The sequence below is a fragment of the Erinaceus europaeus genome, chromosome 8 (assembly GCF_950295315.1).
Source record: "Erinaceus europaeus chromosome 8, mEriEur2.1, whole genome shotgun sequence".
In the NCBI taxonomy this organism is placed as follows: Eukaryota; Metazoa; Chordata; class Mammalia; order Eulipotyphla; family Erinaceidae; genus Erinaceus; species Erinaceus europaeus.
Window position 1 is genome coordinate 125,409,215 of NC_080169.1, and position 27,806 is coordinate 125,437,020.

At 63.1% G+C, this 27,806-nt stretch overlaps 1 protein-coding gene across 4 annotated transcripts in view; it reads left to right on the forward strand.

Annotated features, from left to right (window-relative positions):
• The window catches only part of LMBR1 (limb development membrane protein 1), a 129,519-nt gene that overhangs the window by 26,168 nt on the left and 75,545 nt on the right, over positions 1-27,806 (forward strand). For 3 of the 4 annotated variants that reach the window (XM_060196890.1, XM_060196887.1, XM_060196888.1), the window contains one exon: positions 7,907-8,010. The exons of the other annotated variant lie outside the window; for it this stretch is intronic. In XM_060196890.1, the coding sequence (XP_060052873.1) occupies positions 7,907-8,010 (104 nt within the window). The remainder of the gene's footprint in view (positions 1-7,906; positions 8,011-27,806) is intronic. 4 annotated transcript variants of the gene reach the window in all.

Here is a 27,806-nt window from a genome sequence, read left to right on the forward strand (position 1 = left end):
CTCTCGGTGTGTCCCTCTCGGTGTGCCCCTCTCTCGGTGTGTCCCTCTCTCGGTGTGTCCCTCTCTCGGTGTGTCCCTCTCTTGGTGTGCCCCTCTTGGTGTGCCCTTCTCTCGGTGTGTCCCTTTCTCGGTGTGTTCCTCTCGGTGTGTCCCCTCTCTCGGTGTGTTCCTTCTCGGTGTGTCCCCTCTCGGTGTGTCCCTCTCAGTGTGTCCCCTCTCTCGGTGTGCCCCTCTCTCAGTGTGTCCCTCTCGGTGTGTCCCTCTCTCGATGTGTCCCCTCTTGGTGTGCCCCTCTCTTGGTGTGCCCCTCTCTCAGTGTGTCCCTCTCGATGTGTCCCCTCTCTCCGTGTGCCCCTCTCTCGGTATGTCCCCTCTCGGTGTGTCCCTCTCGGTGTGTCCCCTCTCTCAGTGTGTCCCTCTCTCGGTATGTCCCCTCTCGGTGTGTCCCTCTCGGTGTGTCCCTCTCTCGGTATGTCCCCTCTCGGTGTGTCCCTCTCGGTGTGTCCCTCTCTCGGTGTGTCCCTCTCTCGGTGTGTCCCTCTCTCGGTGTGTCCCTCTCTCGGTGTGTCCCTTCTCTCAGTGTGTCCCTCTCGGTGTGTCCCTTCTCTCGGTGTGTCCCTCTCGGTGTGTCCCTCTCGGTGTGTCCCTCTCTCGGTGTGTCCCCTCTCTCGGTGTGCCCCTCTCGGTGTGTCCCTCTCGGTGTGCCCCTCTCGGTGTGTCCCTCTCTCGGTGTGTCCCTCTCTTGGTGTGCCCCTCTCGGTGTGCCCTTCTCTCGGTGTGTCCCTTTATCGGTGTGTTCCTCTCGGTGTGTCCCCTCTCTCGGTGTGTTCCCTCTCAGTGTGTCCCCTCTCTCGGTGCGCCCCTCTCTCAGTGTTTCCCTCTCGGTGTGTCCCTCTCTCGATGTGTCCCCTCTTGGTGTGCCCCTCTCTTGGTGTGCCCCTCTCTCAGTGTGTCCCTCTCGATGTGTCCCCTCTCTCCGTGTGCCCCTCTCTCGGTATGTCCCCTCTCGGTGTGCCCCTCTCTCAGTGTGTCCCTCTCTCGGTGTGTCCCTCTCTCGGTGTGTCCCCTCTCGGTGTGCCCCTCTCTCAGTGTGTCCCTCTCTCAGTGTGTCCCTCTCTCGGTATGTCCCCTCTCGGTGTGTCCCTCTCGGTGTGTCCCTCTCTCGGTGTGTCCCTTCTCTCAGTGTGCCCCTCTCGGTGTGTCCCTCTCGGTGTGTCCCTCTCTCAGTGTGCCCCTCTCGGTGTGCCCCTCTCTCGGTGTGCTCCTCTCGGTGTGTCCCTCTCTCGGTGTGTCCCTCTCGGTGTGCCCCTCTCGGTGTGTCCCTTTGGTGTGTCCCCTCTCTCGGTGTGTCCCTCTCAGTGTGTTCCTCTCGGTGTGCCCCTCTCAGTGTGTCCCTTCTCTCCGTGTGCCCCTCTCTCGGTGTGCCCCTCTCGGTGTGTCTCTCCTGGTGTGCCCTTCTCTCAGTGTGTCCCCTCTCTCGGTGTGTCCCCTCTCGGTGTGTCCCTCTCGGTGTGTCTGTATCTCAATGTGTCCCTCTCGGTGTGTCCCTCTCTCGGTGTGTCCCTCTCGGTGTGTCCCTCTCGGTGTGTCCCTCTCTCGGTGTGTCCCTCTCGGTGTGTCCCTCCTCGGTGTGTCCCCTCTCGGTGTGTCCCTCTCTCGGTGTGCCCCTCTCTCTGTGTGCCCCTCTCGGTGTGCCCCTCTCGGTGTGCCCCTCTTGGTGTGCTCTGCCCGGTGTGTCCCCCGCCCAGTCTCGGCCCCGGGGAGGAAGGGACATGGCTCCGCTTCTGCCGTCCGGCCGCTGAAAACACTGAGGAGAAACCGACCCGCGGGTCTGTCCGCATGGCCCCGCATGGTCCAGCCTGGGGCGGGAAGTGTCTCTCCCAGGGGCTGTTTGGCGGCTGGCCTTGGCTCGAGGTCGCGTGGGGACACCGCAGGATCCTGGAGCAGCTCCCGGTGCCTGGGGTACGGCCTGCTCTGGGGGGCCGTGAGACCAGTGGGATGGAGGAGGCAACGGGTGTCCGCACGCATGCACGTAGGCGGCCGCGGGCTCTTCACCCCATTGGGAAGCACCCACCCTGGGGGAGCCTTCCTGCTGTGGCATTGCCCAGCCCTGTCTCGTCCGTCCGTCTGTCCCTTCCCATCTGGCCAGCTCGGCCTGGACCACTGAAGCCCCAGTGACCACGGAGACGAAGCCCAAAGCGGCCCGGAGGCCCCTGCAGTGTGACGCCGACGGTGTCTGTGGGGGAGAAAGGGCCGGGAAACACATCCCCTCGCAGCAAGCACCCTGCACACGGACCTTCTCCCCACAGTGGGCGCAGTCTCTCCTGGTGGGCGTGTGCAGGCTGCTGTGTGCAGGCGGGGTGTGTAGGGCAGGGGTGTGCAGGGTGCTGTGTGCAGGCGGAGTGTGCAGGGCAGGGCAGGGGTGTACAGGGCAGGGATGTGCAGGGCAGGGGTATGCAGGGCAGGGGTGTGCAGGTCAGGGGTGTGCAAGGCAGGTGTTTACAGTGCAGGGGTGTGCAGGGCAGGGGTATGCAGGGCAGGGGTGTGCAAGGCAGGGGTGTGCAGGGCAGGGGTGTGCAGGGCAGGGCAGGGTGTTTGGTGCAGTGATTTGCTGAGCACAGTGGGGTGTGCAGGGCAGGGTAGGGGTGTGCAGGGCAGGGCAGGGTGTGTGGTGCAGTGATTTGCAGAGCACAGCAGGTTGTGCAGGTCAGGGCAGGGTGTGCAGGGCAGGGCAGGGTGTGCAGGGCAGGGTGTGCAGGGCAGAGCAGGAGTGTGCAGGTCAGGGCAGGGTGTGCAGGGCAGGGCAGGGTGTGCAGGGCAGGGGTGTGCAGGGCAGGGCAGGGTGTGCAGGGCAGGGTGTGCAGGGCAGAGCAGGAGTGTGCAGGTCAGGGCAGGGTGTGCAGGGCAGGGCAGGGTGTGCAGGGCAGGGCAGGGTGTGCAGGGCAGGGCAGGGTGTGCAGGGCAGAGCAGGGGTGTGCAGGTCAGGGCAGGGTGTGCAGGGCAGGGCAGGGTGTGCAGGGCAGGGGTGTGCAGGGCAGGGTGTGCAGGGCAGGGGTGTTCTGGGCAGGGGTGTGCAGGGCAGGCGTGTGCAGGGCAGGGGTGTGCAGGGCAGGGCAGGGTGTGCAGGTCAGGGCAGGGTGTGCAGGGCAGGGCAGGGTGTGCAGGGCAGGGTGTGCAGGGCAGGACAGGGTGTGCAGGGCAGGGCAGGGTGTGCAGGGCAGGGGTGTGCAGGGCAGGGGTGTGCAGGGCAGGGTGTGCAGGGCAGGACAGGGTGTGCAGGGCAGGGCAGGGTGTGCAGGGCAGGGCAGGGTGTTCAGGGCAGGGCAGGGTGTGCAGGGCAGGGTGTGCAGGGCAGGGTGTGCAGGGCAGGGCAGGGTGTTCAGGGCAGGGCAGGGTGTGCAGGGCAGGGTGTGCAGTGCAGGGCAGGGTGTTCAGGGCAGGGCAGGGTGTGCAGGGCAGGACAGAGTGTGCAGGGCAGGGCAGGGTGTGCAGGGCAGGGTGTTCAGGGCAGGGCAGGGTGTGCAGGGCAGGGTGTGCAGGGCAGGGTGTGCAGGGCAGGGCAGGGTGTGCAGGGCAGGTGTGTGCAGTGCAGGTGTGTGCAGGGCAGGGTGTGCAGGGCAGGGCAGGGTGTGCAGGGCAGGTGTGTGCAGTGCAGGTGTGTGCAGGGCAGGGGTGTGCAGGGCAGGGCAGGGTGTGCAGGGCAGGGGTGTGCAGGGCAGGTGTGTGCAGGGCAGGGGTGTGCAGTGCAGGTGTGTGCAGGGCAGGGTGTGCAGGGCAGGGCAGGGTGTGTGGTGCAGTGATTTGCAGAGCACAGTGGGCTGTGCAGGGTGGAGCTGCAGTGAGGAAGCTCTGAGTATGTGTGCCGAGGCACTGGACTTACTGCGTCCTCGTCATGTTGTTGTTTCCATCCCTGTCCCCTACCTGTCTTCATCCCCGCCATTGCCCCTATCCCCGTCACCGTCCCTGTGTCCCCATCACTGTCCCTGTGTCCCTATCACCGTCCCCATGCCCCCGTCATTGCCCCTGTCCCCATCATTGTCCCCGTCATTGCCCCAGAACCCGTCATTATCCCTGTGTCCCCATCATTGTCCCCTGTCCCTGTCATCATCCTTGTCCCCATCCAATCCCAGTTTCTGTCATCATTCCTGTTCCCTGTCCCATTTCCCGTCCCCATCCCATTGGCAGTCATCATCCCCATCCCCGACCCTGTTCCGTCTCCCGTCCCCTATCCCGTCCCCTATTCCCGTCCCCTATCCCGTCCCCTATTCCCGTCCCCTATTCCCTTCCCCTATTCCCATCCCCAGCCCCGTCCTCTAGCCCCGTCCCTTAGCCGTGTCCCCTAGCCCTGACCCCCAGCCCTGTCCGCTAGCCCTGTCCCCAAGCCCTGTCCCCTAGCCTGACCCACAGCCCTGTCCCATAGCCCAGTCCCCCAGCCCCATCCGCTAGCCCTGTACCCCAGCCCTGTCCCCCAGCCTTGTCCCATTGCCCCGTCCCCCAGCCCTGTCCCCTAGCCCGACCCCCAGCCCTGTCTCCTAGCCCCGTCCCCCAGCCCCGTCCGCTAGCCCTGTCCCCCAGCCCTGTCCACCAGCCTTGTCTCCTAGCCCCGTCCCCTAGCCCTGTCCCCCAGCCCTGTCCCCTAGCCCCGACCACCAGCCCTGTCCCCTAGCCCTGTCCTCTAGCCCTGACCCCCAGCCCTTTCCCCTAGTCCCGTCCCCTAGCCCCGTCACCTAGCCCCGTCCCCTAGCCCCGTCCCCTAGCCCCGTCCCCTAGCCCTGTCCCCTAGCCCTGTCCCTTAGCCCTGTCCCCTAGCCCCATCCCCTAGCCCTGTCCCCTAGCCCTGTCCCCCAGCCCTATCCCCTATCCCCGTCCCCTAGCCCTGTCCCCTAGCCCTGTCCCCCAGCCCTATCCCCTATCCCCGTCCCCCAGCCCCATCCCCTAGCCCTGTCCCCTAGCCCTGTCCCCCAGCCCTATCCCCTAGCCCCGTCCCCTAGCCCCATCCCCTAGCCCTGTCCCCTAGCCCCGTCCCCCAGCCCTGCCCCCCAGCCCCGTCCCCTAGCCTCGTCCCCTAGCCCTGTCCCCTAGCCCCTTCCCCGTCTCTATCATCACTGTGCCTGGAGCCCTGCTCCCCACCTCTCAGCTGCTGACTGGATCCATCCTGGAGCTCAGGCTCTACTGGAGGTGCCAGACCCCACCTGGCTCACCTATAGTGCCTTCCTGTGTCTCTTCTGAACCCGTCTGTTGTCACTGTGACGTGTCCTTAGTGCCGTGTGCTGAGTTTTGTTGTGTAGCCGTTCTGGTGACTGGACTGCTCTGCTGGGCTTGTGGCCAGAGCACTCGCGCCACGCAGGTGCCTGCTGTTTGCTCTGTTCCCTCACTGAGACCTTGGGGAGGCAGAGCACCTGTGACCTGGGGACTCGGCACCTGTGACCTGGGGACTCAGAGCACCTGTGACCTGGGGATTTGACACCTGTGACCTGGGGACTCAGAGCACCTGTGACCTGGGGACTCAGCACCTGTGACCTGGGGACTCAGAGCACCTGTGACCTGGGGACTCAGAGCACCTGTGACCTGGAGACTCAGCACCTGTGACCTGGGGACTCAGAGCACCTGTGACCTGGGGACTCAGCACCTGTGACCTGGGGACTCAGAGCACCTGTGACCTGGGGACTCGGCACCTGTGACCTGGAGACTCGGCACCTGTGACCTGGGGACTCAGAGCACCTGTGACCTGGAGACTCAGCACCTGTGACCTGGGGACTCAGTACCTGTGACCTGGGGACGCTGAGCACCTGTGACCTGGGGACTCAGATTACCTGTGACCTGGGGACTCATATCACCTGTGACCTGGGGACTCAGCACCTGTGACCTGGGGACTCAGAGCACCTGTGACCTGGGGACGCTGAGCACCTGTTACCTGGGGACTCGGCACCTGTGAGCCGACTTGGGGCCTCAGAGCTCTGGTAGTGTCTTTGGCGTCTTCCTGAATGGCCTCTCTGATCCGCTGGCCTTTGCCGCCTTGGGTCGTGTGTGCACAGAAGTGGCACTGGACCTGTCACCTCCGTGTCACATGGCCACACGCAGCTGAGCGTGTGCCCGGCCAGGGTGGCCTGAGCTGCTGTCTCTGCCTGGGCCGGCCCTCAGGGTCTCCCCACTCGCTGCCCTAGCCTTCTCGTCGGAGGACGGGAACATCCCCGAGACACGTGCCCCATCCACCCCAGCGGAGTGTGAGGCACCAGCTGGGCGTGTGGGCAGGGCCTGAGCTCTGGACCCTTTCCCATAGCGCCGGGCCTTGGGCGGAGCTGACTTCCCCTTGGAGCCAGCGACTGCGGTTCAAAGCCACCCGAGTTTCCGTCTGCTGTCAGTGTGAGTCCTCACGCTCCCACATACTGGGGCGGCAGCACACGCGGGTGCCGAGGACATGTCTCTGTGAAGGTCTCTGCTCATGTCACACACCCTGCATCCGAGTGAGCCCCCTGGCTCGCAAGAGAAACGCAACTTTGCTCCGTTGCCTGGTGAGAGTCGGGATTCGGTCCGTTTTCCTGAGGTGCTGGGCTTCCTGTCCTGAGCGGGGCCGGCACTAGGCGTGCTGACCACTCACAGGAGCTCTCCCAAGAGGTTTTGCCCTGGCGGCCCAGCTCTGTCTCACCCTGTCTGTGGAGCCATTTGAATCGTGTTGGATCCTGGTTCGAGCCCCCAGCTCCCCACCTGCAGGGGAGTCGCTTCCCAGGCGGTGTAGCAGGTCTGCAGGTGTCTGTCTTTCTCTCCCCCTCTGTCTTCCCCTCCTCTCTCCATTTCTCTCTGTCCTATCCAACAACAATGACAACAATAACAACAACAGTAATAACTACAACAATAAGACAAGGACAACAAAAATGGAATAAATCAATATTTTTTTAAAAAGATGCCCACAGGGAAAGAGCAGTGAGGCCGTGTTTGGGTAGAGCCAGTCCTGGTGAGAGGTGGGCAGTGTCCTGGTGTGAAGTGATGGTGTCAGTCCTGGTGTGAGGTGGGCAGTGTCAGTCCTATGTGAAATGGGCAGTGTCAGTCCTAGTGTGAGGTGGGCATTGCCAGTCCTGGTGGGAGGTGGGCAGTGCCAGTCCTGGTGGGAGGTGGGCAGTGCCAGTCCTGGTGTGAGGTGATGGTGTCAGTCCTGGTGTGAGGGGGCAATGCCAGTCCTGGTGTGAGGTGATGGTGCCAGTCAGGGTGTGAGGGGGCAGTGCCAGTCCTGGTGTGAGGTGGGCAGTGTCCTGGTGTGAGGTGGGCATTGCCAGTCCTGGTGTGAGGTGATGGTGTTAGTCCTGGTGTGAGGGGGCAGTGCCAGTCCTGGTGTGAGGTGGGCAGTGTCCTGGTGTGAGGTGGGCATTGCCAGTCCTGGTGTGAGGGGGCAGTGTCAGTCCTGGTGTGAGGTGGGCAGTGCCAGTCAGGTGTGAGGTGGGCAGTGTCCTGGTGTGAGGTGGGCATTGCCAGTCCTGGTGTGAGGGGGCAGTGCCAGTCCTGGTGTGAGGTGGGCATTGCCAGTCCTGGTGTGACGTGATGGTGTCAGTCCTGGTGTGAAGGGGCAATGCCAGTCCTGGTGTGAGGGGGCAGTGTCAGTCCTGGTATGAGGTGATATTGTCAGTCCTGGTGTGAGGTGACAGTGTCAGTCCTGATGTGAGGTGGGCAGTGTCAGTCCTAGTGTGAGGTAGGCAGTGCCAGTCAGGTGTGAGGCGATGGTGTCAGTCCTGGTGTGAGGTGGGCAGTGCCACTCCATCACTTTGTATTGCTCTGGAGAGCGGGTCCTTTGACTCCTGTGGGGAGACAGCGAGCGCCCTGGGTGTGTGGAGAGCGGGTCCTTTGACTCCTGTGGGGAGACAGCGCCCTGGGCGTGTGGAGTCTGCCCTCTAACCTGTGCCTCTGCCCCCCGCAGGCCTGTGGAACCTGGCTTCTCTCTTCTCCAACCTCTGCCTGTTCATCTTGATGCCCTTTGCGTTTTTCTTCCTGGAATCGGAAGGTTTTGCTGGCCTGAAGAAGGTAGGCGCATTGCTTCCTGGAGCTGAGCTTCCCTCGGTGGTTGTCTGCTCCTGCTCCGAGGGAGGCTGGGGCAGCGGCTCCGGCCTGGCCTGCTCTCCTGAGCCTTCGAGTCCGGTCGGATGGACTGACCCTGGGCTGCTGCTCCTGGCCGAGGCCATCGGGCTTGACCCGCAGAGGCCGCGGCCACCCACTAGCTGTGACAGAGCCCTGCTGCTGTGGGCGACTGGAGCCAGCACCCGGGTTCCTGCCTCGTGTCCACCTTGTTTGTGTTACCTCTTGGGGGGGAGCATGGCACTATGGGGCCCCCAGGGGGAGACACCAGATGGCCAGGGCCTGGGGTGCTGAGGAGACACCCAAGAGGCAGTGATTTTCTGGGCTAAGCATCCCGCAGGATGGTCTGGTCTGGTCTCGCCCCACTAGTGCCAGGCTGGCGCCTGCAAAGCATTGTTGTCACCTTGGGGGACAGGCCGCACCACTGCGGGAGGAGGCTGACTTGTTCCCTGTCACCATTAGCCACCGGGGGCCTTATAGGGGCTGGCAGGGGTGGGGTGGCTGGGTGGGCAGCAGCCCTGCACAGGGGTCTTGTTAGGGTGCCACCCAGCCAGGCTTCATATGGGGAGCCAGCGGGGTGCTGGGGCCAGAGGGAGATTGGTCTAGGATGACAGCCGTGTCAGTCTGCTAGAACCACCCTCCTGTCCCCTGTCCCCATGTCTGGAGCCACCCTCCTATCCCGAGTCCTGTGTCTCCATGTCTGGAGCCACTCTCCTGTCCCCTGTCCCCTGTCCCCTGTCCCCATGTCTGGACCACCCTCCTGTCCCCTGTCCCCCATCCCCATGTCTGGACTACCCTCCTGTCCCCTGTCCTCTGCCGGGCTGGTTTCACGGGCAGGAGAGAGAGAGATGACCAGGGACTCGTGGCTGAACTGGGAAGCAGTATCTCTTTATTAATGAGCAGAGATGCGGTTCAACAATCTGATCTCTTTTAATCACAACACAATTCCGTCCTGCATCTCTCCTGAGGCTGAAGAGTCAGGAACAAGGAAGTACGTAGGATAGGGGGTGGGGAGACGGGAAAAGTGGGAATCAGTGAAGATTTAACCAATGTCCCGGAGGCAGGGGGGTGCTTAGTTAACATGGCTATGTAAACAGAACACATCGTGAGTAATACAAGCGAACCTAATGTGATGATCAAAACAGGTCTTATAAGCAGGATTTAGAAGCATACCAACAGTCCTCCGTCCCCATGTCTGGACCACCCTCCTGTCCCCTGTCCTCTGTCCCCATGTCTGGACCACCTTCCTGTCCCCATGTCTGGACCACCTTCCTGTCCCCTGTCCCCATGTCTGGACCACCTTCCTGTCCCCATGTCTGGAGCCACCCTCCTGTCCCCTGTCCCCATGTCTGGAGCCACCCTCTTGTCCCCTGTCCCCTGTCTCCATGTCTGGAGCCACCCTCTTGTCCCCTGTCTCCTGTCCCCATGTCTGGATCCACCCTCTTGTCCCCTGTCCCCATGTCTGGAGCCACCCTCCTGTCCCCTGTCCCCATGTCTGGAGCCACCCTCTTGTCCCCTGTCCCCATGTCTGGAGCCACCCTCCTGTCCCCTGTCCCCATGTCTAGACCACCCTCTTGTCCCCTGTCCCCATGTCTGGACCACCTTCCTGTCCCCATGTCTGGAGCCACCCTCCTGTCCCCTGTCCCATGTCCCCATGTCTGGACCACCCTCCTGTCCCCTGTCCCCATGTCTGGAGCCACCCTCTTGTCCCCTGTCCCCTGTCCCCATGTCTGGAGCCACCCTTCTGTCCCCTCTCCTCTGTCCCCATGTCTGGAGCCACCCTCCTGTCCCCTGTTCCCATGTCTAGACCACCCTCCTGTCCCCTGTCCCCATGTCTGGACCACCTTCCTGTCCCCTGTCCCCATGTCTGGAGCCACCCTCCTGTCCCCTGTCCCCATGTCTGGACCACCCTCCTGTCCCCTGTCCCCATGTCTGGAGCCACCCTCTTGTCCCCTGTCCCCTGTCCCCATGTCTGGAGCCACCCTCTTGTCCCCTGTCCCCTGTCCCCATGTCTGGAGCCACCCTCTTGTCCCCTGTCCCCATGTCTGGAGCCACCCTCCTGTCCCCTGTCCCCATGTCTGGACCACCCTCCTGTCCCCTGTCCCCATGTCTGGACCACCCTCCTGTCCCCTGTCCCCATGTCTGGAGCCACCCTCCTGTCCCCTGTCCCCATGTCTGGACCACCCTCCTGTCCCCTGTCCCCATGTCTGGACCACCCTCCTGTCCCCTGTCCCCATGTCTGGAGCCACCCTCCTGTCCCCTGTCCCCATGTCTGGAGCCACCCTCTTGTCCCCTGTCCCCTGTCCCCATGTCTGGAGCCACCCTCTTGTCCCCTGTCCCCTGTCCCCATGTCTGGAGCCACCCTCTTGTCCCCTGTCCCCGTGTCTGGAGCCACCCGCCTGTCCCGTCCTCCGTCCCCATGTCTGGACCTGTCTCCTGTCCCCTGTCCGCATGTCTGGAGCCACCCTCTTGTCCCCTGTTCCTATGTCTGGAGCCACCCTCCTGTCCCCTGTCCCCATGTCTGGAGTTCACCCTTCTGCCCCCGTCCTGTGTCTGAGTCTGGTGGCGTCCCTTATCAGTTACTGACTGCATGACAGTCCTGTCGCCTGCATGGTCAGTGGCTTTGACACTGCCCCTGCTCCCTGTGCCGGGAAGTGGACACTGTCCCTGGCTACGGCTCAGAGCCTGGGACTCTGCCTCCATTCCCACTAAGCGTCTGGCAGAGGGGATGCTGGGCCTGCTTGCGGCCACCCCTCACCTCACAAGGACACTTCTCCCAGGCCGTGCGACTCCGCCCATAGGGAGCAAGGCCTGTGGTTCTGGGGTCTCCTGCCCCACTCTGGCCTAGCTGCCCTGCCCCTGCCCCAGGCCTCGCTCATCCACCGTGGCAGGGTGCGTTGATGGGCGCCCTGCAGCCCCTCAGTGGGTGGGGAGGGGTCTTGGGCAGCATCCTGATGTCTTTGCGTCCAAGCGTGCTGGCGGGGACGCCCCAGTAAAGTCACACGTCAGACCCAGCGTGCGTGGCGGCAGCGACCCGGCCGGCTTCCCACGAGGGCGACAGCCACCGGTGTCCAGAGCCGGGGCGGGCCTGCGGGATCAGGGGCCGGCTCGGGGACTTCAAACGCAGGCCGACCATAAACCAGGAGCGTCCGCCAGCCACGCAGCAGCGGACTTCCTTCCTCGGCTAATTGGCGGCCAGGTGGGCCGGGAGGAAAGCGGCCGGGCCGAGCGGGAGCGGCACAGGCTGCTCCCGGGTCACAGTTTGAAACTGTCCTGGTTTATGTCCCTCTTGGCAAACTTACATAAAAGCGCCCCTGTACTGTAGTTTACGGCCAGACGCTGCCCCCCACCGCCGTCCAGAGCCTGCGCGGGGAGGAAGTCCCTCTGGCCGGCCGGGGCTTTCATTACCCCTGTCGTTTGTCTCCTGGCTGGTCTTCCATAAATCGCGGGCGTGAGTGGCACAGGAAGTGCTGCTCAGTGTCAGTGGCAGATGGGCATATTGGCCGGCCGGTGGGCAGAGGAAGTGCAGGCCGGGGGCCCGCTGTGCGCCCTGAGGGTCTGATCCGGCTTCAGGACAGATAGCACGTGCAGTCCCGGGCACGCCGCTCTTGTGCTCGTCTGATTTGGCCGACACCTTCCAGAAACCTCACTTGTGATCTGTCTGTCCTTCCCGCAGACATCCCTGTCTCCCTGGGAGCAGAGAGCAGAACCGGAGGAGCCTGCTGCGGGCGCTGCGCCCTGCCGTGCCACCGGCTTCCTCTGGGGACTGCGGCTGCCTGGGGAGGGTCTGTGTGGACGCCGGAGCTGGGGCTGGGCACTCGGGTCCTGGAGAGAGAGCTGTCAGGCGCCTTGGTCAGCTCGTTCGGGGGCCTGGGCCTGGGCCTGGGCCTGGGCCTGGGCCTGGGCGCACTCAGAGTCGGAGTCATGGAGTCCCCAGGACGGCTAGGGCTCTGTCACGGCTCTCGGGAGCTGGGGTCACGCACCCTGCGGTGGTGAGGCTGGGGCTGCTGGCCGTGCCCGGCACACTCTGCGGGTCTGGCTCATCTCCCGTGATTCTGCGATGCCCTGGGGCTGGCTGGCTGGCCCCCTGTCGGGCCCCACCCGGTGTGAGTGTTAGTGTGGTGTGGGGCCAGGGCTGGGCGCAGTCAGTGCTGGGTGCCTGGGGGGTGCTGCCCTTGCAGGGTGCCTCACAGCCAGCTCCCTTTGAGAAATAGAACTTGCTTTCTAACAGGACTGCTGCAAACACAGGCCTTGTGTTTAATAGCTAGCTACATTTCAGACCGTATTTTATATGATGGTTAAATAATTAACAGACGTCTCATAATTCAGGGCTTTTTGCTCAAGAAGTCTGGGTAGGAGGAAATTCATAATTATCAGGCTCAAGGACTGAGAGAATCATGTTTTAGATGGAGCTGGTCCACGTCCTCCAGAACCTTCTGCAGAGACGTCCTTGACCTGAGACCGGAGAGCCCTTCTCCAGCCCTGCCTGGAGCCTGGGCTCCACTGAGCGAGAGGAGGGAGTTCTGCCCCAGCTGCATCTCCCACTGCACACTGCCTGGGGCCTGGGCCTCGGGAACCTTCTCGACCCGGTGTCGACACGCACATCTGCCTGCCCGGTGTCGACACGCACATCTGCCTGTCCTGGGTCGTCTGTCCAGCTTGTCACAGTGCTACCCTTCTGGCCCCCTGTCGGCCCGGTGATGCAAGCTGGTGTCCGCACGGGCAGAGGCAGGACCCCGAGCTGTCTCTCTCTGTGGGTCACGCAGCTGCTTCTGCCTAAAACACTCGGGAGCATCTACACGGGTGTCGACTTTGAGCCCTGCATCCAACTCCAGCGTTCCCAGAGCGTCCCAGCGTGTGGTCCCCGCCAGAGCCCTGAGTGCCTCTCTTTGGCCCTCCCTGGGTGGTAGTGCATACGGGCTAGCAGGCTTTTAGGGGTGAGGAAATTCTCACAGATAAACAGGCCCCTATTCTAGATGCTTGGACTTCAGAACATCTGAGTTCTTTAAAAACAAATATAGGACTTAGGAGACAGCACAGAGGTTCTGCAGACCCCCTGCCTGGGCTCCGAGGCCCAGGTTCAACCCCCAGCTCCACCATCAGCCAGGGCTGAGAGGGCTCTGGGGAAACAAAACAAAGCGAAGCAACAAAACACACAGGCGTGATTTTCTTGTGACTAAAAAGATGATAAGATGATTAAGATTAGCAGACACACACTCCAAACGTTGTCACAGTAGAAAAAGTCAGACTAAATGAAATGACGCGTCTAGATTGTTATTGCTTTTCTTGGAACAAAAAGAAACTGTAAGTTGTTTAATATTGCTGGGTTTAGTGGCTTCAGCTGTACTACTTGACATTTTAATGAGAGAATTTGATTAATTAGAGAATATTGATATTTCTAACAGTTGGTTTTTAAAACAGACTGGGAGGGACTAGCTGTCTGCACCTCACTGAGCCCTCAGCCTCGCTAAGCCACTGTGACCTGATGGCACCCCAGCACCTAGACCGGAGTCCTGTGGGTGCTGTGGTCTTGAGGGTGTATGTGGGCGTCCATGAGGTCGGGTGCTGGGTGAGAGCTCCTGCGCCCCTGCCCTGCAGGCATCTGTCTCTGCCACACTGCAGCTTACTGAGCGCCAGTCCCAGCCACACACCACCCACCACACGAACAGCAGCTTCTCAAGAGAGGCGAAGACCCTGTAGGGCACCTCCCCAGCCCTGCAGTGTCACTTCCTCTGACCCTCCTCCCAGCCCTCAGTGTCACCACCTCTGACACTCCTCCCAGCCCTGCAGTGTCACCTCCTCTGACCTTCCCCCGGGCCCTGCAGTGTCACCTCCTCTGACCCTCCTCCCAGCCCTGCAGTGTCACCTCCTCTGAACCTCCTCCGCAACCCTGCAGTGTCACCTCCTCTGACCCTCCTCCGGCCCCGGCAGTGTCACATCCTCTGACCCTCCTCCCAGCCCTGCAGTGTCACCTCCACTGACCATACTCCCAGACCTGCAGTGTCACCTCCTCTGACCCTCCGCCCAGCCCTGCAGTGTCACCTCCTCTGACCATCCTCCCCAGCCAAGCAGTGTCACCTCCTCTGACCATACTCCCCAGCCCTTCAGTGTCACCTCCTCTGACCCTCCACCCGGCCCTGCAGTGTCACCTCCTCTGACCCTCCTCCCAGCCCTGCAATGTCACCTCCTCTGACCCTCCTCCCAGCCCTGCAGTGTCACCTCCTCTGACCCTTCTCCACAACTCTGCAGTGTCACTGCCTCTGACCATACTCCCAGCCCTGCAGTGTCACCTCCTCTGACCGTCCTCCCCAGCCCTGCAGTGTCACCTCCTCTGACCCTCCTCCCAGCCCTGCAGTGTCACCGGCTCTGACCCTCCTCCCAGCCCTGCAGTGTCACATCCTCTGACCCTCCTCCACAACCCTGCAGTGTCACCGCCTCAGACCATCCTCCCAGCCCTGCAGTGTCACCTCCTCTGACCCTCCACCCAGCCTGCAGTGTCACCTCCTCTGACGCTCCTCCCAGCCCTGCAGTGTCACCGCCTCTGACCCTCCTCCCAGCCCTGCAGTGTCACCACCTCTGACCCTCCTCCCAGCCCTGCAGTGCCACCTCCACAGACCCTCCTCCCAGCCCTGCAGTGTCATCTCCTCTGACCCTCCTCCCAGCCCTGCAGTGTCACCTCCTCTGACCCTCCTCCCAGCCCTGCAGTGTCACCTCCTCTGACCCTCCTTCCAGCCCTGCAGTGTCACCTCCTCTGACCCTCCTCCCAGCCTGCAGTGTCACCTGCTCTGACACTCAACCCAGCCCTGCAGTGTCACCTCCTCTGACCGTCCTCCCCAGCCCTGCAGTGTCACCTCCCCTGACCCTCCTCCCAGCCCTGCTATGACACTCCTACCAGCCCTGCAGTATCACCTCCTCTGACCCTCCTCCCAGCCCTGCAGTGTCACCTCCTCTGACCCTCCTCCCAGCCCTGCAGTGTCACCTCCTCTGACCCTCCTCCACAACCCTGCAGTGTCACCTCCTCTGACCCTCCTTCCATCCCTGCAGTGTCACCGCTTCTGACCCTCTCCACAACTCTGCAGTGTCACCTCCTCTGACCCTCCTCCACAACTCTGCAGTATCACCTCCTATGACCCTCCTCCCAGCCCTGCAGTGTCACCTCCTCTGACCGTCCTCCCCAGCCCTGCAGTGTCACCTCCTCTGACCCTCCTACCAGCCCTGCAGTGTCACCTCCTCTGACCCTCCTCCCAGCCCTGCAGTGACACCTCCTCGGACCCTCCTCCAGGCCCTGCAGTGTCGCCGCCTCTGACCGTCCTTCTGGCCCTGCAGTGTCACCTCCTCTGACCCTCCTCCCAGCCCTGCAGTGTCACCTCCTCTGACCCTCCTCCTGGCCCTGCAGTGTCACCACCTCTGACCGTCCTCCCCAGCCCTGCAGTGTCGCCGCCTCTGACCCTCCTCCCAGCCCTGCAGTGTCGCTGCCTCTGACCCTCCTCCTGGCCCTGCAGTGTCACCTCCTCTGACCCTCCTCACGGCCGTGCAGTGTCACCTCCTCTGACCCTCCTCCCAGCCCTGCAGTGTCACCTCCTCTGACCCTCCTGGCCCTGCAGTGTCACCACCTCTGACCATCCTCACCAGCCCTGCAGTGTCGCCGCCTCTGACCCTCCTCCCAGCCCTGCAGTGTCGCCGCCTCTGACCCTCCTCCTGGCCCTGCAGTGTCACCTCCTCTGACCCTCCTCCCGGCCGTGCAGTGTCACCTCCTCTGACCCTACACCCAGCCCTGCAGTGTCACCTCCTCTGACCCTCCTCCCAGCCCTGCAGTGTCACCTCCTCTGACCCTCCTCCCAGCCCTGCAGTGTCGCCGCCTCTGACCCTCCTCCTGGCCCTGCAGTGTCGCCGCCTCTGACCCTCCTCCTGGCCCTGCAGTGTCACCTCCTCTGACCCTCGTCCACAACCCTGCAGTGTCACCTCCTCTGACCCTCCTCCCAGCCCTGCAGTGTCGCTGCCTCTGACACTCCTCCCAGCCCTGCAGTATCGCCGCCTCTGACCCTCCTCCCAGCCCTGCAGTGTCACCACCTCTGACCCTCCTCCCAGCCCTGCAGTGTCACCTCCTCTGACCCTCCTCCCAGCCCTGCAGTGTCACCTCCTCTGACACTCCTCCCAGCCCTGCAGTGTCACCTCCTCTGACCGTCCTCCCCAGCCCTGCAGTGTCACCTCCCCTGACCCTCCTCCCAGCCCTGCTATGACACTCCTACCAGCCCTGCAGTGTCACCTCCTCTGACCCTCCTCCCAGCCCTGCAGTGTCACCTCCTCTGACCCTCCTCTCAGCACTGCAGTGTCACCTCCTCTGACCCTCCTCCCAGCCCTGCAGTGTCACCTCCTCTGACCCTCCTCCACAACCCTGCAGTGTCACCTCCTCTGACCCTCCTTCCAGCCCTGCAGTGTCACCGCTTCTGACCCTCTCCACAACTCTGCAGTGTCACCTCCTCTGACCCTCCTCCATAATTCTGCAGTATCACCTCCTCTGACCCTCCTCCCAGACCTGCAGTGTCACCTCCTCTGACCCTCCTCCCAGCCCTGCAGTGTCACCTCCTCTGACCGTCCTCCCCAGCCCTGCAGTGTCGCCTCCTCTAACCCTCCTCCCAGCCCTGCAGTGTCACCTCCTCTGACCCTCCTCACAGCCCTGCAGTGACACCTTCTCGGACCCTCCTCCCGGCCCTGCAGTGTCGCCGCCTCTGACCCTCCTTCTGGCCCTGCAGTGTCACCTCCTCTGACCCTCCTCCCAGCCCTGCAGTGTCACCGCCTCTGACCCTCCTCCCAGCCCTGCAGTGTCACCTCCTCTGACCCTCTTCCTGGCCCTGCAGTGTCACCTCCTCTGACCCTCCTCCCAGCCCTGCAGTGTCACCTCCTCTGACCCTCCTCCCGGCCCTGCAGTGTCACCACCTCTGACCATCCTCCCCAGCCCTGCAGTGTCACCTCCTCTGACCCTCCTCCCAGCCCTGCAGTGTTGCCCCCTCTGACCCTCCTCCTGGCCCTGCAGTGTCACCTCCTCTGACCCTCCTCCCGGCCCTGCAGTGTCACCTCCTCTGACCCTCCTCCCAGCCCTGCAGTGTCACCTCCTCTGACCCTCCTCCTGGCTCTGCAGTGTCACCTCCTCTGACCCTCCTCCCAGCCCTGCAGTGTCACCTCCTCTGACCCTCCTCCGGCCCTGCAGTGTCACCACCTCTGACCGTCCTCCCCAGCCCTGCAGTGTCACCTCCTCTGACCCTCCTCCCAGCCCTGCAGTGTTGCCCCCTCTGACCCTCCTCCTGGCCCTGCAGTGTCACCTCCTCTGACCCTCCTCCCGGCCCTGCAGTGTCACCTCCTCTGACCCTCCACCCAGCCCTGCAGTGTCACCTCCTCTGACCCTCCTCCCAGCCCTGCAGTGTCGCCGCCTCTGACCCTCCTCCTGGCCCTGCAGTGTCGCCGCCTCTGACCCTCCTCCTGGCCCTGCAGTGTCACCTCCTCTGACCCTCCTCCACAACCCTGCAGTGTCGCCGCCTCTGACCCTCCTCCCAGCCCTGTAGTGTCACTGCCTCTGACCCTCCTCCCAGCCCTGCAGTGTCACCTCCTCTGACCCTCCTCCCAGCCCTGCAGTGTCACCTCCTCTGACCCTCCTCCCGGCCCTGCAGTGTCACCTCCTCTGACCCTCCTCCCGGCCCTGCAGTGTCACCTCCTCTGACCCTCCTCCCGGCCCTGCAGTGTCACCTCCTCTGACCCTCCTCCTGGCCCTGCAGTGTCACCTCCTCTGACCCTCCTCCCGGCCCTGCAGTGTCACCTCCTCTGACCCTCCTCCTGGCCCTGCAGTGTCACCTCCTCTGACCCTCCTCCTGGCCCTGCAGTGTCACCTCCTCTGACCCTCCTCCTGGCACTGCAGTGTCACCGGCTCTGACCCTCCTCCCTGCAGTGTCACCTCCTCTGACCCTCCTCCTGGCCCTGCAGTGAGTGCCCTGTGAGTCCTTTTTTTTTTTTTTTTTTTGCCTCCAGGCTTATTGCTGGGCTCAGTGCCTGCACCACAAATCCACTGCTCCTGGAGCCTATTTCCCCCCTTATGTTGCTTATGTTGTAGCCTTGTTGTAGTTATTATTGTTATTGCTGATGTCGTTCGTTGTTGGATAGGACAGAGAGAAATGGATAGAGGAGGGAAGACGGGGAGAGAAAGACACCTGCAGACCTGCTTCACCGCCTGGGAAGCGACTCCCCTGTATGTGGGGAGCCGGGGGCTCGAACCCAGATCCTTATGGGTCCTTATGCTAGTCCTTGTGCTTTGCGCCACGTGTGCTTATCCTGCTGTGCTACCGCCCGACCCCCTGCCTGTGTCTTTCTTCAGCAAGGCTCCTCCTGTCTGCTGCTGTGCAGGGAGGGGAAGCTGCGGGCTCAGGCTGCCCACTGTCGGAGGGGCTCAGAGCCCTCGCCCTGATAGAGGCTGGAGGAAGCCCAGAGACCTTGCTCCTCAGGCCTCTTCCTGTCTAGAGAACAGCTGCAGTCAGGAACCTGGCACACACACTGCTCCAGACCCTAGCCTGACGTGCACGTGTTTTATGGGTAAATATTGTCAAACTCGGAGACCGTGATGAGGCTGTGACAGTCGCAGCTCCCACTGTGAGAGGACTCAGCACGAGGGCTCCCAGCAGAGCCTGCCTGCTCTCCTGCTCATCTAACCTGCTTCTTCGTGCCGTTAAAAAAAGGACTTTGTGGGGGTCGGGCGGTGGCGCAGTGGGTTAAGCGCATGTGGCGCAAAGTGCAGGAACCGGCGTAAGGATCCCGGTTCGAGCAACCGGCTCCCCACCTGCAGAGGAGTCACTTCACAGGCGGTGAAGCAGGTCTGCAGGTGTCTATCTTTCTCTCCCCTTCTCTGTCTTCCCCTCCTCTCTCCATTTCTCTCTGTCCTATCCAACAACGAATTGCGTCAACAAGGGCAATAATAATAACCACAACGAAGCTACAACAAGGGCAACTAAAGAGGGGAAAAAAATGGCCTCCAGGAGCGGTGGATTCATGGTGAAGGCACCGAGCCCAGCAATAACCCTGGAGGAGGAAAAAAAAAAAAAAAAGGACTTTGTTGGGAGTCGGGCGGTAGCGCAACCGGTTAAGTGCAGGTGGTGCAAAGCGCAAGGACCGGCATAAGGATCCCAGTTCGAGCCCCCGGCTCCCCACCTGCAGAGGAGTCGCTTCCCAGGCAGTGAAGCAGGTCTGCAGGTGTCTGTCTTTCTCTCCCCCTCTCTGTCTTCCCCTCCTCTCTCCATTTCTCTCTGTCCTATCCAACAATGACAACATCAACAACAACAAGGCTATAACAACAAGGGCAACAAAAGGAAATAAATAAATATTAAAAAATACTTTTTAAAAAAAGGCTTTGTTCTTATTTTAGGTGGAGACAGAGAGGCATTGGGGGGAGGGAGACAGGGAGACACCCGCAGCCTCTTCACCTCTTGTGAAGCTCCCAGGCTCCTGAGACTGCCCGGCCCCTCTCTTATGGGTTTGGAATCGGCTCAGCGCCTGTGTGGCCCTGCTCCGCTCTTGCTCTGCGGTGACCTGCCTTCTCCGCCGCCAGCAGTCTCGCGCAAGGTGGTTGCATGAAGTCCCCGTGTGAGGTGATGTCCTCCCGGGCGACGCCCACAGCCATGCAGCCCTCGTGCTGCTCTGACGCCGTGCCGAGCTCTGCTGGGCTGGCGCACGGCTGCACTGGGCCACAGCCCACCAACGGTACTGCTGGCTTTTTTTTTTGGGGGGGGGTGATTCCTTTTCTCTGGACATTTCTTCAAATTCGATAACATCTGTTTGTTTTATTTCAAATGAACTAAGTTGGGGGGGTGGACACACAGGGGACATGGACACAGACCCGACAGCATTGCTCCACCATCCACAGAGCCCTTGACCCCAGGGCCTCACCTGCAGCGGGCATGTGCCATGCCAGGCGGGCTCTCTGGGCCCGTGCTCTGTGCCGGGAGTTTCTCTGCCTTGCTGCCTGTAGCCTCTTGCCTTCCTGCCCTGGTCCTGCCCTGGTTCTGCCCTGGTTCCACTCTGGTTCTGTATTGGGTTCACACTGGTTCTGTCATGGGTCCACCCTTGGTCCACCCTGGTTCTGCCCTGGTCCTGCCCTTGTCCTGCCCTGGTCCTGCCCTGTCTCTGCCCTGGTTCTGTCCTGGTTCCACTCTGGTTGTGTCTTGGGTCCACACTGGTTCTGTCCTGGTTCCACTCTGGTTCTGTATTGGGTTCACACTGGTTCTGTCATGGGTCCACCCTTGGTCCACTCTGGTTCTGCCCTGGTCCTGCCCTGGTCCTGCCCTGGCTCTGCCCTGGTTCTGTCCTGGTTCCACTCTGGTTGTGTCTTGGGTCCACACTGGTTCTGTCCTGGGTCCACCCTTGGTCCACCCTGGTTCTGCCTTTGTCCTGCCCTGGTCCTGCCCTGGATCTGCCCTGGTTCTGTCCTGGTTCCACTCTGGTTGTGTCTTGGGTCCACACTGGTTCTGTCCTGGATCCACCCTTGGTCCACCCTGGTTCTGCCCTTGTCCTGCCCTGGTCCTGCCCTGGTCCTGCCCTGGCTCTGCCCTGGTTCTGTCCTGGTTCCACTCTGGTTGTGTCTTAGGTCCACCCTTGGTCCACCCTGACTCCACCCCGGTTCTGTCCTGGTTCTGCCCTGGTCTTGCCCTGACTCCACCCTGGTTCTGTCCTGGTTCTATCCTGGTTCTGTCCTGGTCCTGCTCTGGTCCTGCCCTGGCTCCACCCTGGTTCTGCCCTAGTTCTGCGCTGGTTCTGCCCTGGTTCCTCCCTGGCTCTGCCCTGGTCCTGCCGGCTGCCTTGTGCCCTGCCAGCTGTGCTGGGAGCGTGCAGATGGTGATGGATGGATTATTCATGACTTGTTTTCCCATCTTCTGTGGCTCGGAGAGGCTGTGTGGCCTGTGGAGCCAGTGTCCCTACCCCTCCCTCCCTTCCTCCCTCCCTCTGTCTGCTGTCCTTCCGGACCCGGGCCAGGGACAGTTGGTCTTTGGGCTTCATTCAGTAGGGGCATTTTCAGGCTCTCTGGGGATGTGGCTGTTTCCCAACTGCAGGCAGAGCAGACAGTGGGCCCAGGCCTCAACTTCCAGCAGGACCCCCTAGCTGGGCGGCGGTTTATTCTGCGTCCCCCTAGCTGGGCGGCGGTTTATCCCGCGTCCCCCTAGCTGGGTGTCGGTTTATCCCGCGTCCCCCTAGTTGGGTGTCAGTCTATCCCGTGTCCCCCTAGCTGGGTGGTGGTTTATCCCGCGTCTCCCTAGCTGGGTGGCTTATCCCGCATCCCCCTAGTTGGGTGTCAGTCTATCCCGCGTCCCCCTAGCTGGGTGGTGGTTTATCCCACGTCCCCCTAGCTGGGTGGCTTATCCTGTGTCCCCCTAGCTGGGTGTCAGTCTATCCCGCGTCCCCCTAGCTGGGTGGTGGTGGCTCTTCCCACGCTCCTGTAGTGGGGCGGCGGCTTGGCCCACGTGGTCTCTGTGCTATTTCAGGCCCCTCTTCCAGCCCTGTGTTCTGAGTCCACCTTGCTGCTCCCAGGTGCCTTCCGCAGATGCCTTTTCTTCCCAGCTGTCTGTGTGTGGGCGCTCCTCAGCTGGGTGGTCCGTGCCGTGCCCACTTGGGCTCCTGAACGCCTTGTGGTGCTTGCTTTCATCCACATGTCAGCTTGTGTCTGAGCAGTGCTCTGGAAAGCCCATCAGCCCTTCTTCACATTTTAAATCTTTGTAAACTGGCCCTCAACATGTGGACTTGGGTTATTGTGTGATTGGAACCAGCCTGTGTCCTTAGGCTGTCACCGTGTGTGGGGAGGTTCCAGGACTTGGGAATGGTCCCCTGTCGGTGACTAGATGGGTAGGTGGACAGATGGATGTGGGGATGGACAGATGGACAGATGCGTAGATAGCAGGAGAGGCTGAAGCTGAAGCCATCCCCCACCCGTTCTGCAACGCTCAGGGCTTGAGCGCAGGGCCCCCGTTAGGCAGAAGGCAGGTCCTCTCCCGGGCGGGCGGCCAGCTCAGGAACCCCTGTGGCATCCTGGAAAGCATGCTGCAGGCTGCAGTGTACTGGGAGGGGCACGTCACCATGCGAGTGGACCTGGGTTCGAGCCCTAGACCTTCACCTGTAGAGGAGAAGTTTCACAGTGGAGAGGCTGCAGGTCCCTCCCGCCCTCCCCTCCCCTCCTTTCCCTTCTCTCCCCGTTTCCCTCACTCCCCCTCTGTCTCTCTGTCTACTTCTCTGTCTCCATCAGGAAATGAAAGAAAAAAAGGCTGCTTGGGGTGATGGAGTTGTCCTGATGCCCAGCAAAAATCCTGTGGCAAAAAAGAGGAAAAAAGAGTCATTTAAAAGTGTACTATCAGCATTATTATTTTCTTTTTTATATTTATTTATTTTCCCTTTTGTTGCCTTGTTTTTTATTGTTGGTTATTATTGTTGTTATTGATGTCGTCGTTGTTGGACAGGACAGAGAGAAATGGAGAGAGGTGGGGCAGACAGAGAGGAGGAGAGAAAGACAGACACCTGCAGACCTGCTTTGCCGCCTGTGAAGCGACTCCCCTGCAGGTGGGGAGCCGGGGGCTCGAACTGGGAGCCTTATGCCGGTCCCTGCGCTTTGCGCCACCTGCGCTTAACTCGCTGCGCCACCGCCCGACTCCCTATTATTTTCTTTTTTAATAGAGCCCTGCCCAGCTCTGGTTTATGGTGGTGCAGGAGACTGAACCTGAGACTTCAGAGCCTCAAGCATGAGAGCCTCTTTGCATAACCATCATGTTAACTACCCACTTCTTACTTTGTTTATTTTAAATGAGAGAGCTGGAGACAGAAAGATACACAGAGACCACAGCCCTGCTCAGTCCTGGATGATGGTAGTGCTGGGGATTGAACCCAGGACCTCGAGCCTCAGGCAGGAGAGTCTGTTTGCAGACCCCTGTGCTGTCTCCATGCCCATCTTAAAGCCTCTCTCCCTGCACCCCTATGATCAGCAGCACTATATTGGCAGTTAGATAAGGAAAAAGCCCGACAAGAAAGCAGTCATGCCTGAGCAACACTGCGGCCTGGGGAAAATCCCCGCGGGGCCCGGCGGCAAATGGACTCATGCGAGTGAGGCTGCGGCCGGGAAGCTGGACTTGGTCACGCCGTCACCTCGCGTCAGGGCCTGACCATCTCTCCGCGCCTGCTGCCTCTGCTGACATAGAAGCAACAACGGACACCATGGAACCTGCACTGAGAGCCGCACAGCCCCAGGGCGCGTGGAAACAGGCGGAGGGACACACACCTTAGCGACGCCGTCCACCGTGACAGGCGTGTTGAGCGAGTGGTGCCCAGAGCTGCCCCAACGCCCGGCTTCTGGACTCCTCTGAGGAGATGGTGCCACTCGGATTCTCACGAGATTCCTGGGCCGTCTCTCGGGCGAGCAGGTCGCTCACGGGGCCACATGGGGACCATGGTCAGGGGCCTGCAGTGGGAGCACTCTGGGGGCTGTCGGTGGTGTGTCGGCCGGAGCGAGCGCTGCCTCTCTCCATGGCTCCTGAAGTGCTCCAGAGGTGTGGACGTGCCCAGGGCCCACAGGAAGACCACAGGGCCGCCGACCACCACGGAGGCACCGCTCACACCGCCGGGACCACAGGAGACATGGAGCACTGCAGCCAGATGCTCAAGAGTCCCCAGCGGGCCACCCTCGGGCGGGGGACGCAGTGTGGAGACCACCCGGCGCCCCAGGGCTGAGAGCGGACGGTGGCATCGGTGGGCAGGGGCACTGCTCAGCCTGAGGGAGGCAGGCCCCACGCTGGTCGCCATGGCCGGGCGGGAGCGCTCGGGCCCCACGGCACCTGGCAGCCCCCGTGGCTCTGCCCCATGGCCCCCAGGCCTGAAAGACGGGGCCGGGCGCGGCTGCCGGGGTGGGGGTGACGGGGACGGGAGGCCACGGTGGACCCGGCTTGGTGTGGGGCTGCCCACCCAGCAAGGCCCGCGGGGCACTTGTGGGACGGGGCAGCTGCTGCGGATGGTGCCTGTGGCCCCGGGGCGGGCGGCACGGCCGGACAGATGTCAGCTTGGGCCGCACTTCCTCTGGCGGAGAGCAGAGGGCGGCTGGAGCTGCTGCTGGGGCCCCAGGAGGCCGGCTGGCCACCGACAGCTAATTCCAGGGACGCCTGCAGCCCCCACGGCACAGGGTGGCTGCTGACAGAGCAGGGCAGGCAGTTCCTGGGCCTCCAAGCTGAGGGAAGGCGGGGCACCCAGGCCAGCATTCCTATGTCTCCTTTGTCCGCACACTTGGAGCCTGGGGTTCCTCAGGTCCCAGTCCCAAGGGCCTTCCTCACAGGGTGACCCCTCCTCACAGGGTGACCCATCCCCACAGGGTGACCCTCCCCACAGGGTGACCCTCCCACTGGGTGACCCTCCTCACAGGGTGACCCATCCCCACAGGGTGACCCTCCCCACAGGGTGACCCTCCACACAGGGTGACCCTCCACACAGGGTGACCCCTCCCCACATAGTGACCCTCCTCACAGGGTGACCCCTGCCCACATAGTGACCCTCCCCACAGGGTGACCCTCTTCACAGGGTGACCCTCCTCACAGGGTGCCCTTCCCACAGGGTGACCCTCCTCACAGGGTGACCCTCCTCACAGGGTGACCCTCCCCACAGGGTGACCCTCCCCACAGGGTGCCCTCCCTACAGGGTGACCCTCGCCACAGGGCGACCCTCCTCACAGGGTGACCCTCCCCACAGGGTGACCCTCCCCACAGGGTGACCCCTCCCCACAGGGTGAACCTCCCCACAGGGTGACCCTCCTCACAGGGTACCCTCCCCACAGGGTGACCCTCCCCACAGGGTGACCCTCCACACAAGGTGAACCTCCCCACAGGGTGACCCTCCTCACAGGGTACCTTCCCCACAGGGTGCTCCCTCCTCATAGGGTGCCCTCCCCACAGGGTGACCCTCCTCACAGGGTGACCCCCCCCCACCCCGCGGTGGGGTTGTGCCTGCTGCCTAGTGGGTGCAGAGCCATGCTGGTCACCGGGCCTGAGAGTCTCTGAGGGAGGCTGTGTGTCCATGTGTGCCCATCTGTCCGTCCGTCCGTCCGCCCAGGGCTTTGAAGGGCTGTGCTCCAGTGGACAGACAGGACCCTCCTGCTCAGTGGGGCCTGTGCCGGCCGGACCTGGGGTGCCGGCTCTCCTGGCGGGGGAGCCCAGAGCCTCCCCGGCTCCTGTCCACTGGAAGCGGCCCAAGCTGGCGGTCCTGTGTGCGCGCTGCCGCTGGGGCCCTGCGGCCCTGTCTCTGGCCCCGCGCCTGTGCCGCCAGGGGCCTTCCTCGGCCCCGCATCGAGCGAGCTCCTGTCTGTAAACCCAGGTGTAGGGGCACTGGGGTCTTTCTTCTCCCCCCCCCCCCAGCGGGTCCTAAAACGCCGTCTGTCCCGTTTCCAGGGGCGGGACACTTTCACGTGTGTGCCGTGGAGATGCAGCCCCAGGGAGAGCCGGTCAGAGCTGCTGTCCTGTCCCGGGCCGGCGACTCTCCCCATCTCCCCGTGTGCCCCGTCTCCCCCCCTTGGCTGCCGGACGAGCCTCGTGGCCCTGGTGCCACCACGAGACCCCGAGACCCCTTGCTCGAGCTGCAGTGCACGTCGCCATGGAAACACGCCTGCCGGCTGGGTCGCGGGTCTGTGCGGGCCCGTGCGGACCCCGTGCGGACCGAGCGGCTCTGGCTCTGGCGGCTGAGCAGCACAGGGACTCTGGAAGCAGTTAGACCACCGCCTCGCGCTTCCTGAATGTGAACCGAGAGCTGTGCGCGGGTCTCTCTTCCCTCAGCTGCTGGCTGCGAGCAGCTGGGACCCCGCCGTGGGGCTCGTGCGTTTCTCTCGTGCTGTGAGGCTGCAAAAGGGTGTTTGGATTTCTCAGCGCCGTTACTGTGCGGAGTGGCCGAGGGACGGAGTGTCACGCAGGAGCAGAGGACAGGCGTCCCCACGGGGCAGCGGACGTGAAGTCGCCGGAGTCCTCGTAAGGCGACAGACACGCTTCCAGGACTCGCCGCTCCCGGGGGGCTGGCTGGGCACGTGTCCCGGCCGCCGTGCAGACGCGCGCTCTTTAAGGACAGACAATGGACCGGCCTCCGGCAGCCTTTCGCCGCCTGCTTCTGTGAAGGGTGTCCGGGTGAGTCGCTCTGACATCTGGCGCACCTCTCAGCCGCGTGGACGCGGGGTGCAGCCGGCAGCGGCCTCCCCCGGGGCCGCCCGGGCCCGTTTGGGACTCTTAATGGGCAGACAGGCGGCGGCACGGCTTCAGCATAGATGCCGCGATTAATGGGTGCGATAGGCCCTCTGACGACGTCCTGGCCACACGCACGGGCGACAGGCGGGGCTGCTCTTAGGGTGGGGGGCCGGGGGCCGCCAGCTGAGCCTCTCTGAGTGGGGGGAGGCCAGCGCCGGCCGGCTCACTGCTTCCTGGGCATAGAGACACGGGGCGGCGGGGCCGGCGCACTCGCCCTCGCGGCTCCCACGCCTGTGCCGGCCCCATGCCCGAGCCCTCTGCGCCTCCCACGGCTCACCCGGCGGACGGAGGGTGCGGACCGGCTCGCAAGAGGAGGCCTGGGCGCCGCGCCTGGGTTTCGGGCGACGGCCGAGATCCGTTTCCAGCAGATGCGCAGATCGCGGTGGGCGTGGGCAGACCGGATGCCTAGCCGGTGGCTTGGTGGCTGCAGAGTCAGGCTGTCGCCGCGCCCCCCCCCCCCCAGACCGCCAGCGTCCTCCCTGGGCCCGGAGGCAGTCGGGCGGCCTCTCCTCCACGTCCACGGGCCTCCGTGCTCCTTGCATGAAGGAGACCGTCCGCCTCCTGCCCCCGACGTCCCTCCTGAGCACCGTCACCTCCAGCTCTGCCCGCGGTCTCGGAGAACAGTGTCGTTTCTCTTACGGCAGGGCCGTGTCCCGCGGACTAAACGCCCGCCGCTTCTCACCCCGTAGGCTCCCGGCCCTCGGCTGCTGTGAGGAGCCGGCCGTGAGCACGGGCCGTGGCTGTCCCTCTGATTGGCGTCCGTGTGTCCTCACTTCCGGCAGGGCTGCCTTGGGCGTCGCTTCAGGTGCAGCCGCCCATGGCAAGAATGTGACGGGCGGGCTTGAGCCGGGTCCTGGTGTCCCCGCCCTGGCGCAGGCTGCCCAGAACTCCGCCAGGGGCCTCCCTGACGGGGCCGCCTCCCTCAGGTGGCTTTCGGGAGGTGGCCGCCGGGACGTGGGTGTGGGAGTCCATCAGGAGCATGTCGGCCTAGCTCGGGCGGGGGCTGCCGTCACCTTCCTGGCGCGTGGCCTGTGACGCCATGGTTGCTGCTCTCCTGTTGGTCTGCACAGAGTCCTGAGTCACTGTCACGAGCCACCTGTCACCTGCAGGGCCCCTGCCGGCTCTGGGCAAGGCCCCTAAGGCCAAACTTGCGCGGGGCGGCCCCCAGGGTGTGTGTGGGCACCTCGGATCTGATTTGTCTCTTGGGGGCGGGAGGGCCGTGCAGGGGGGTGTGAACCACAGCTCAGGCAAAGCCCGAGGGGGAGGGGTGCTCCGAGAGGGAGGGCCAGCACGGTGCTGCCAGGGGTCAGCCGGTCCAGAGACCCCCAGCCTGGGTCGAGACAGGGAATGGCAGGAGGCCTGGGTCCAGTCCGGGGCGGTGGAGGGGTGTGTGTGGCTCAGCTGAGGAGACACGTCTTCTCCCTTGCATGAGGCCTGGGTTGGACCCCTAGCTGTCCACGGCAG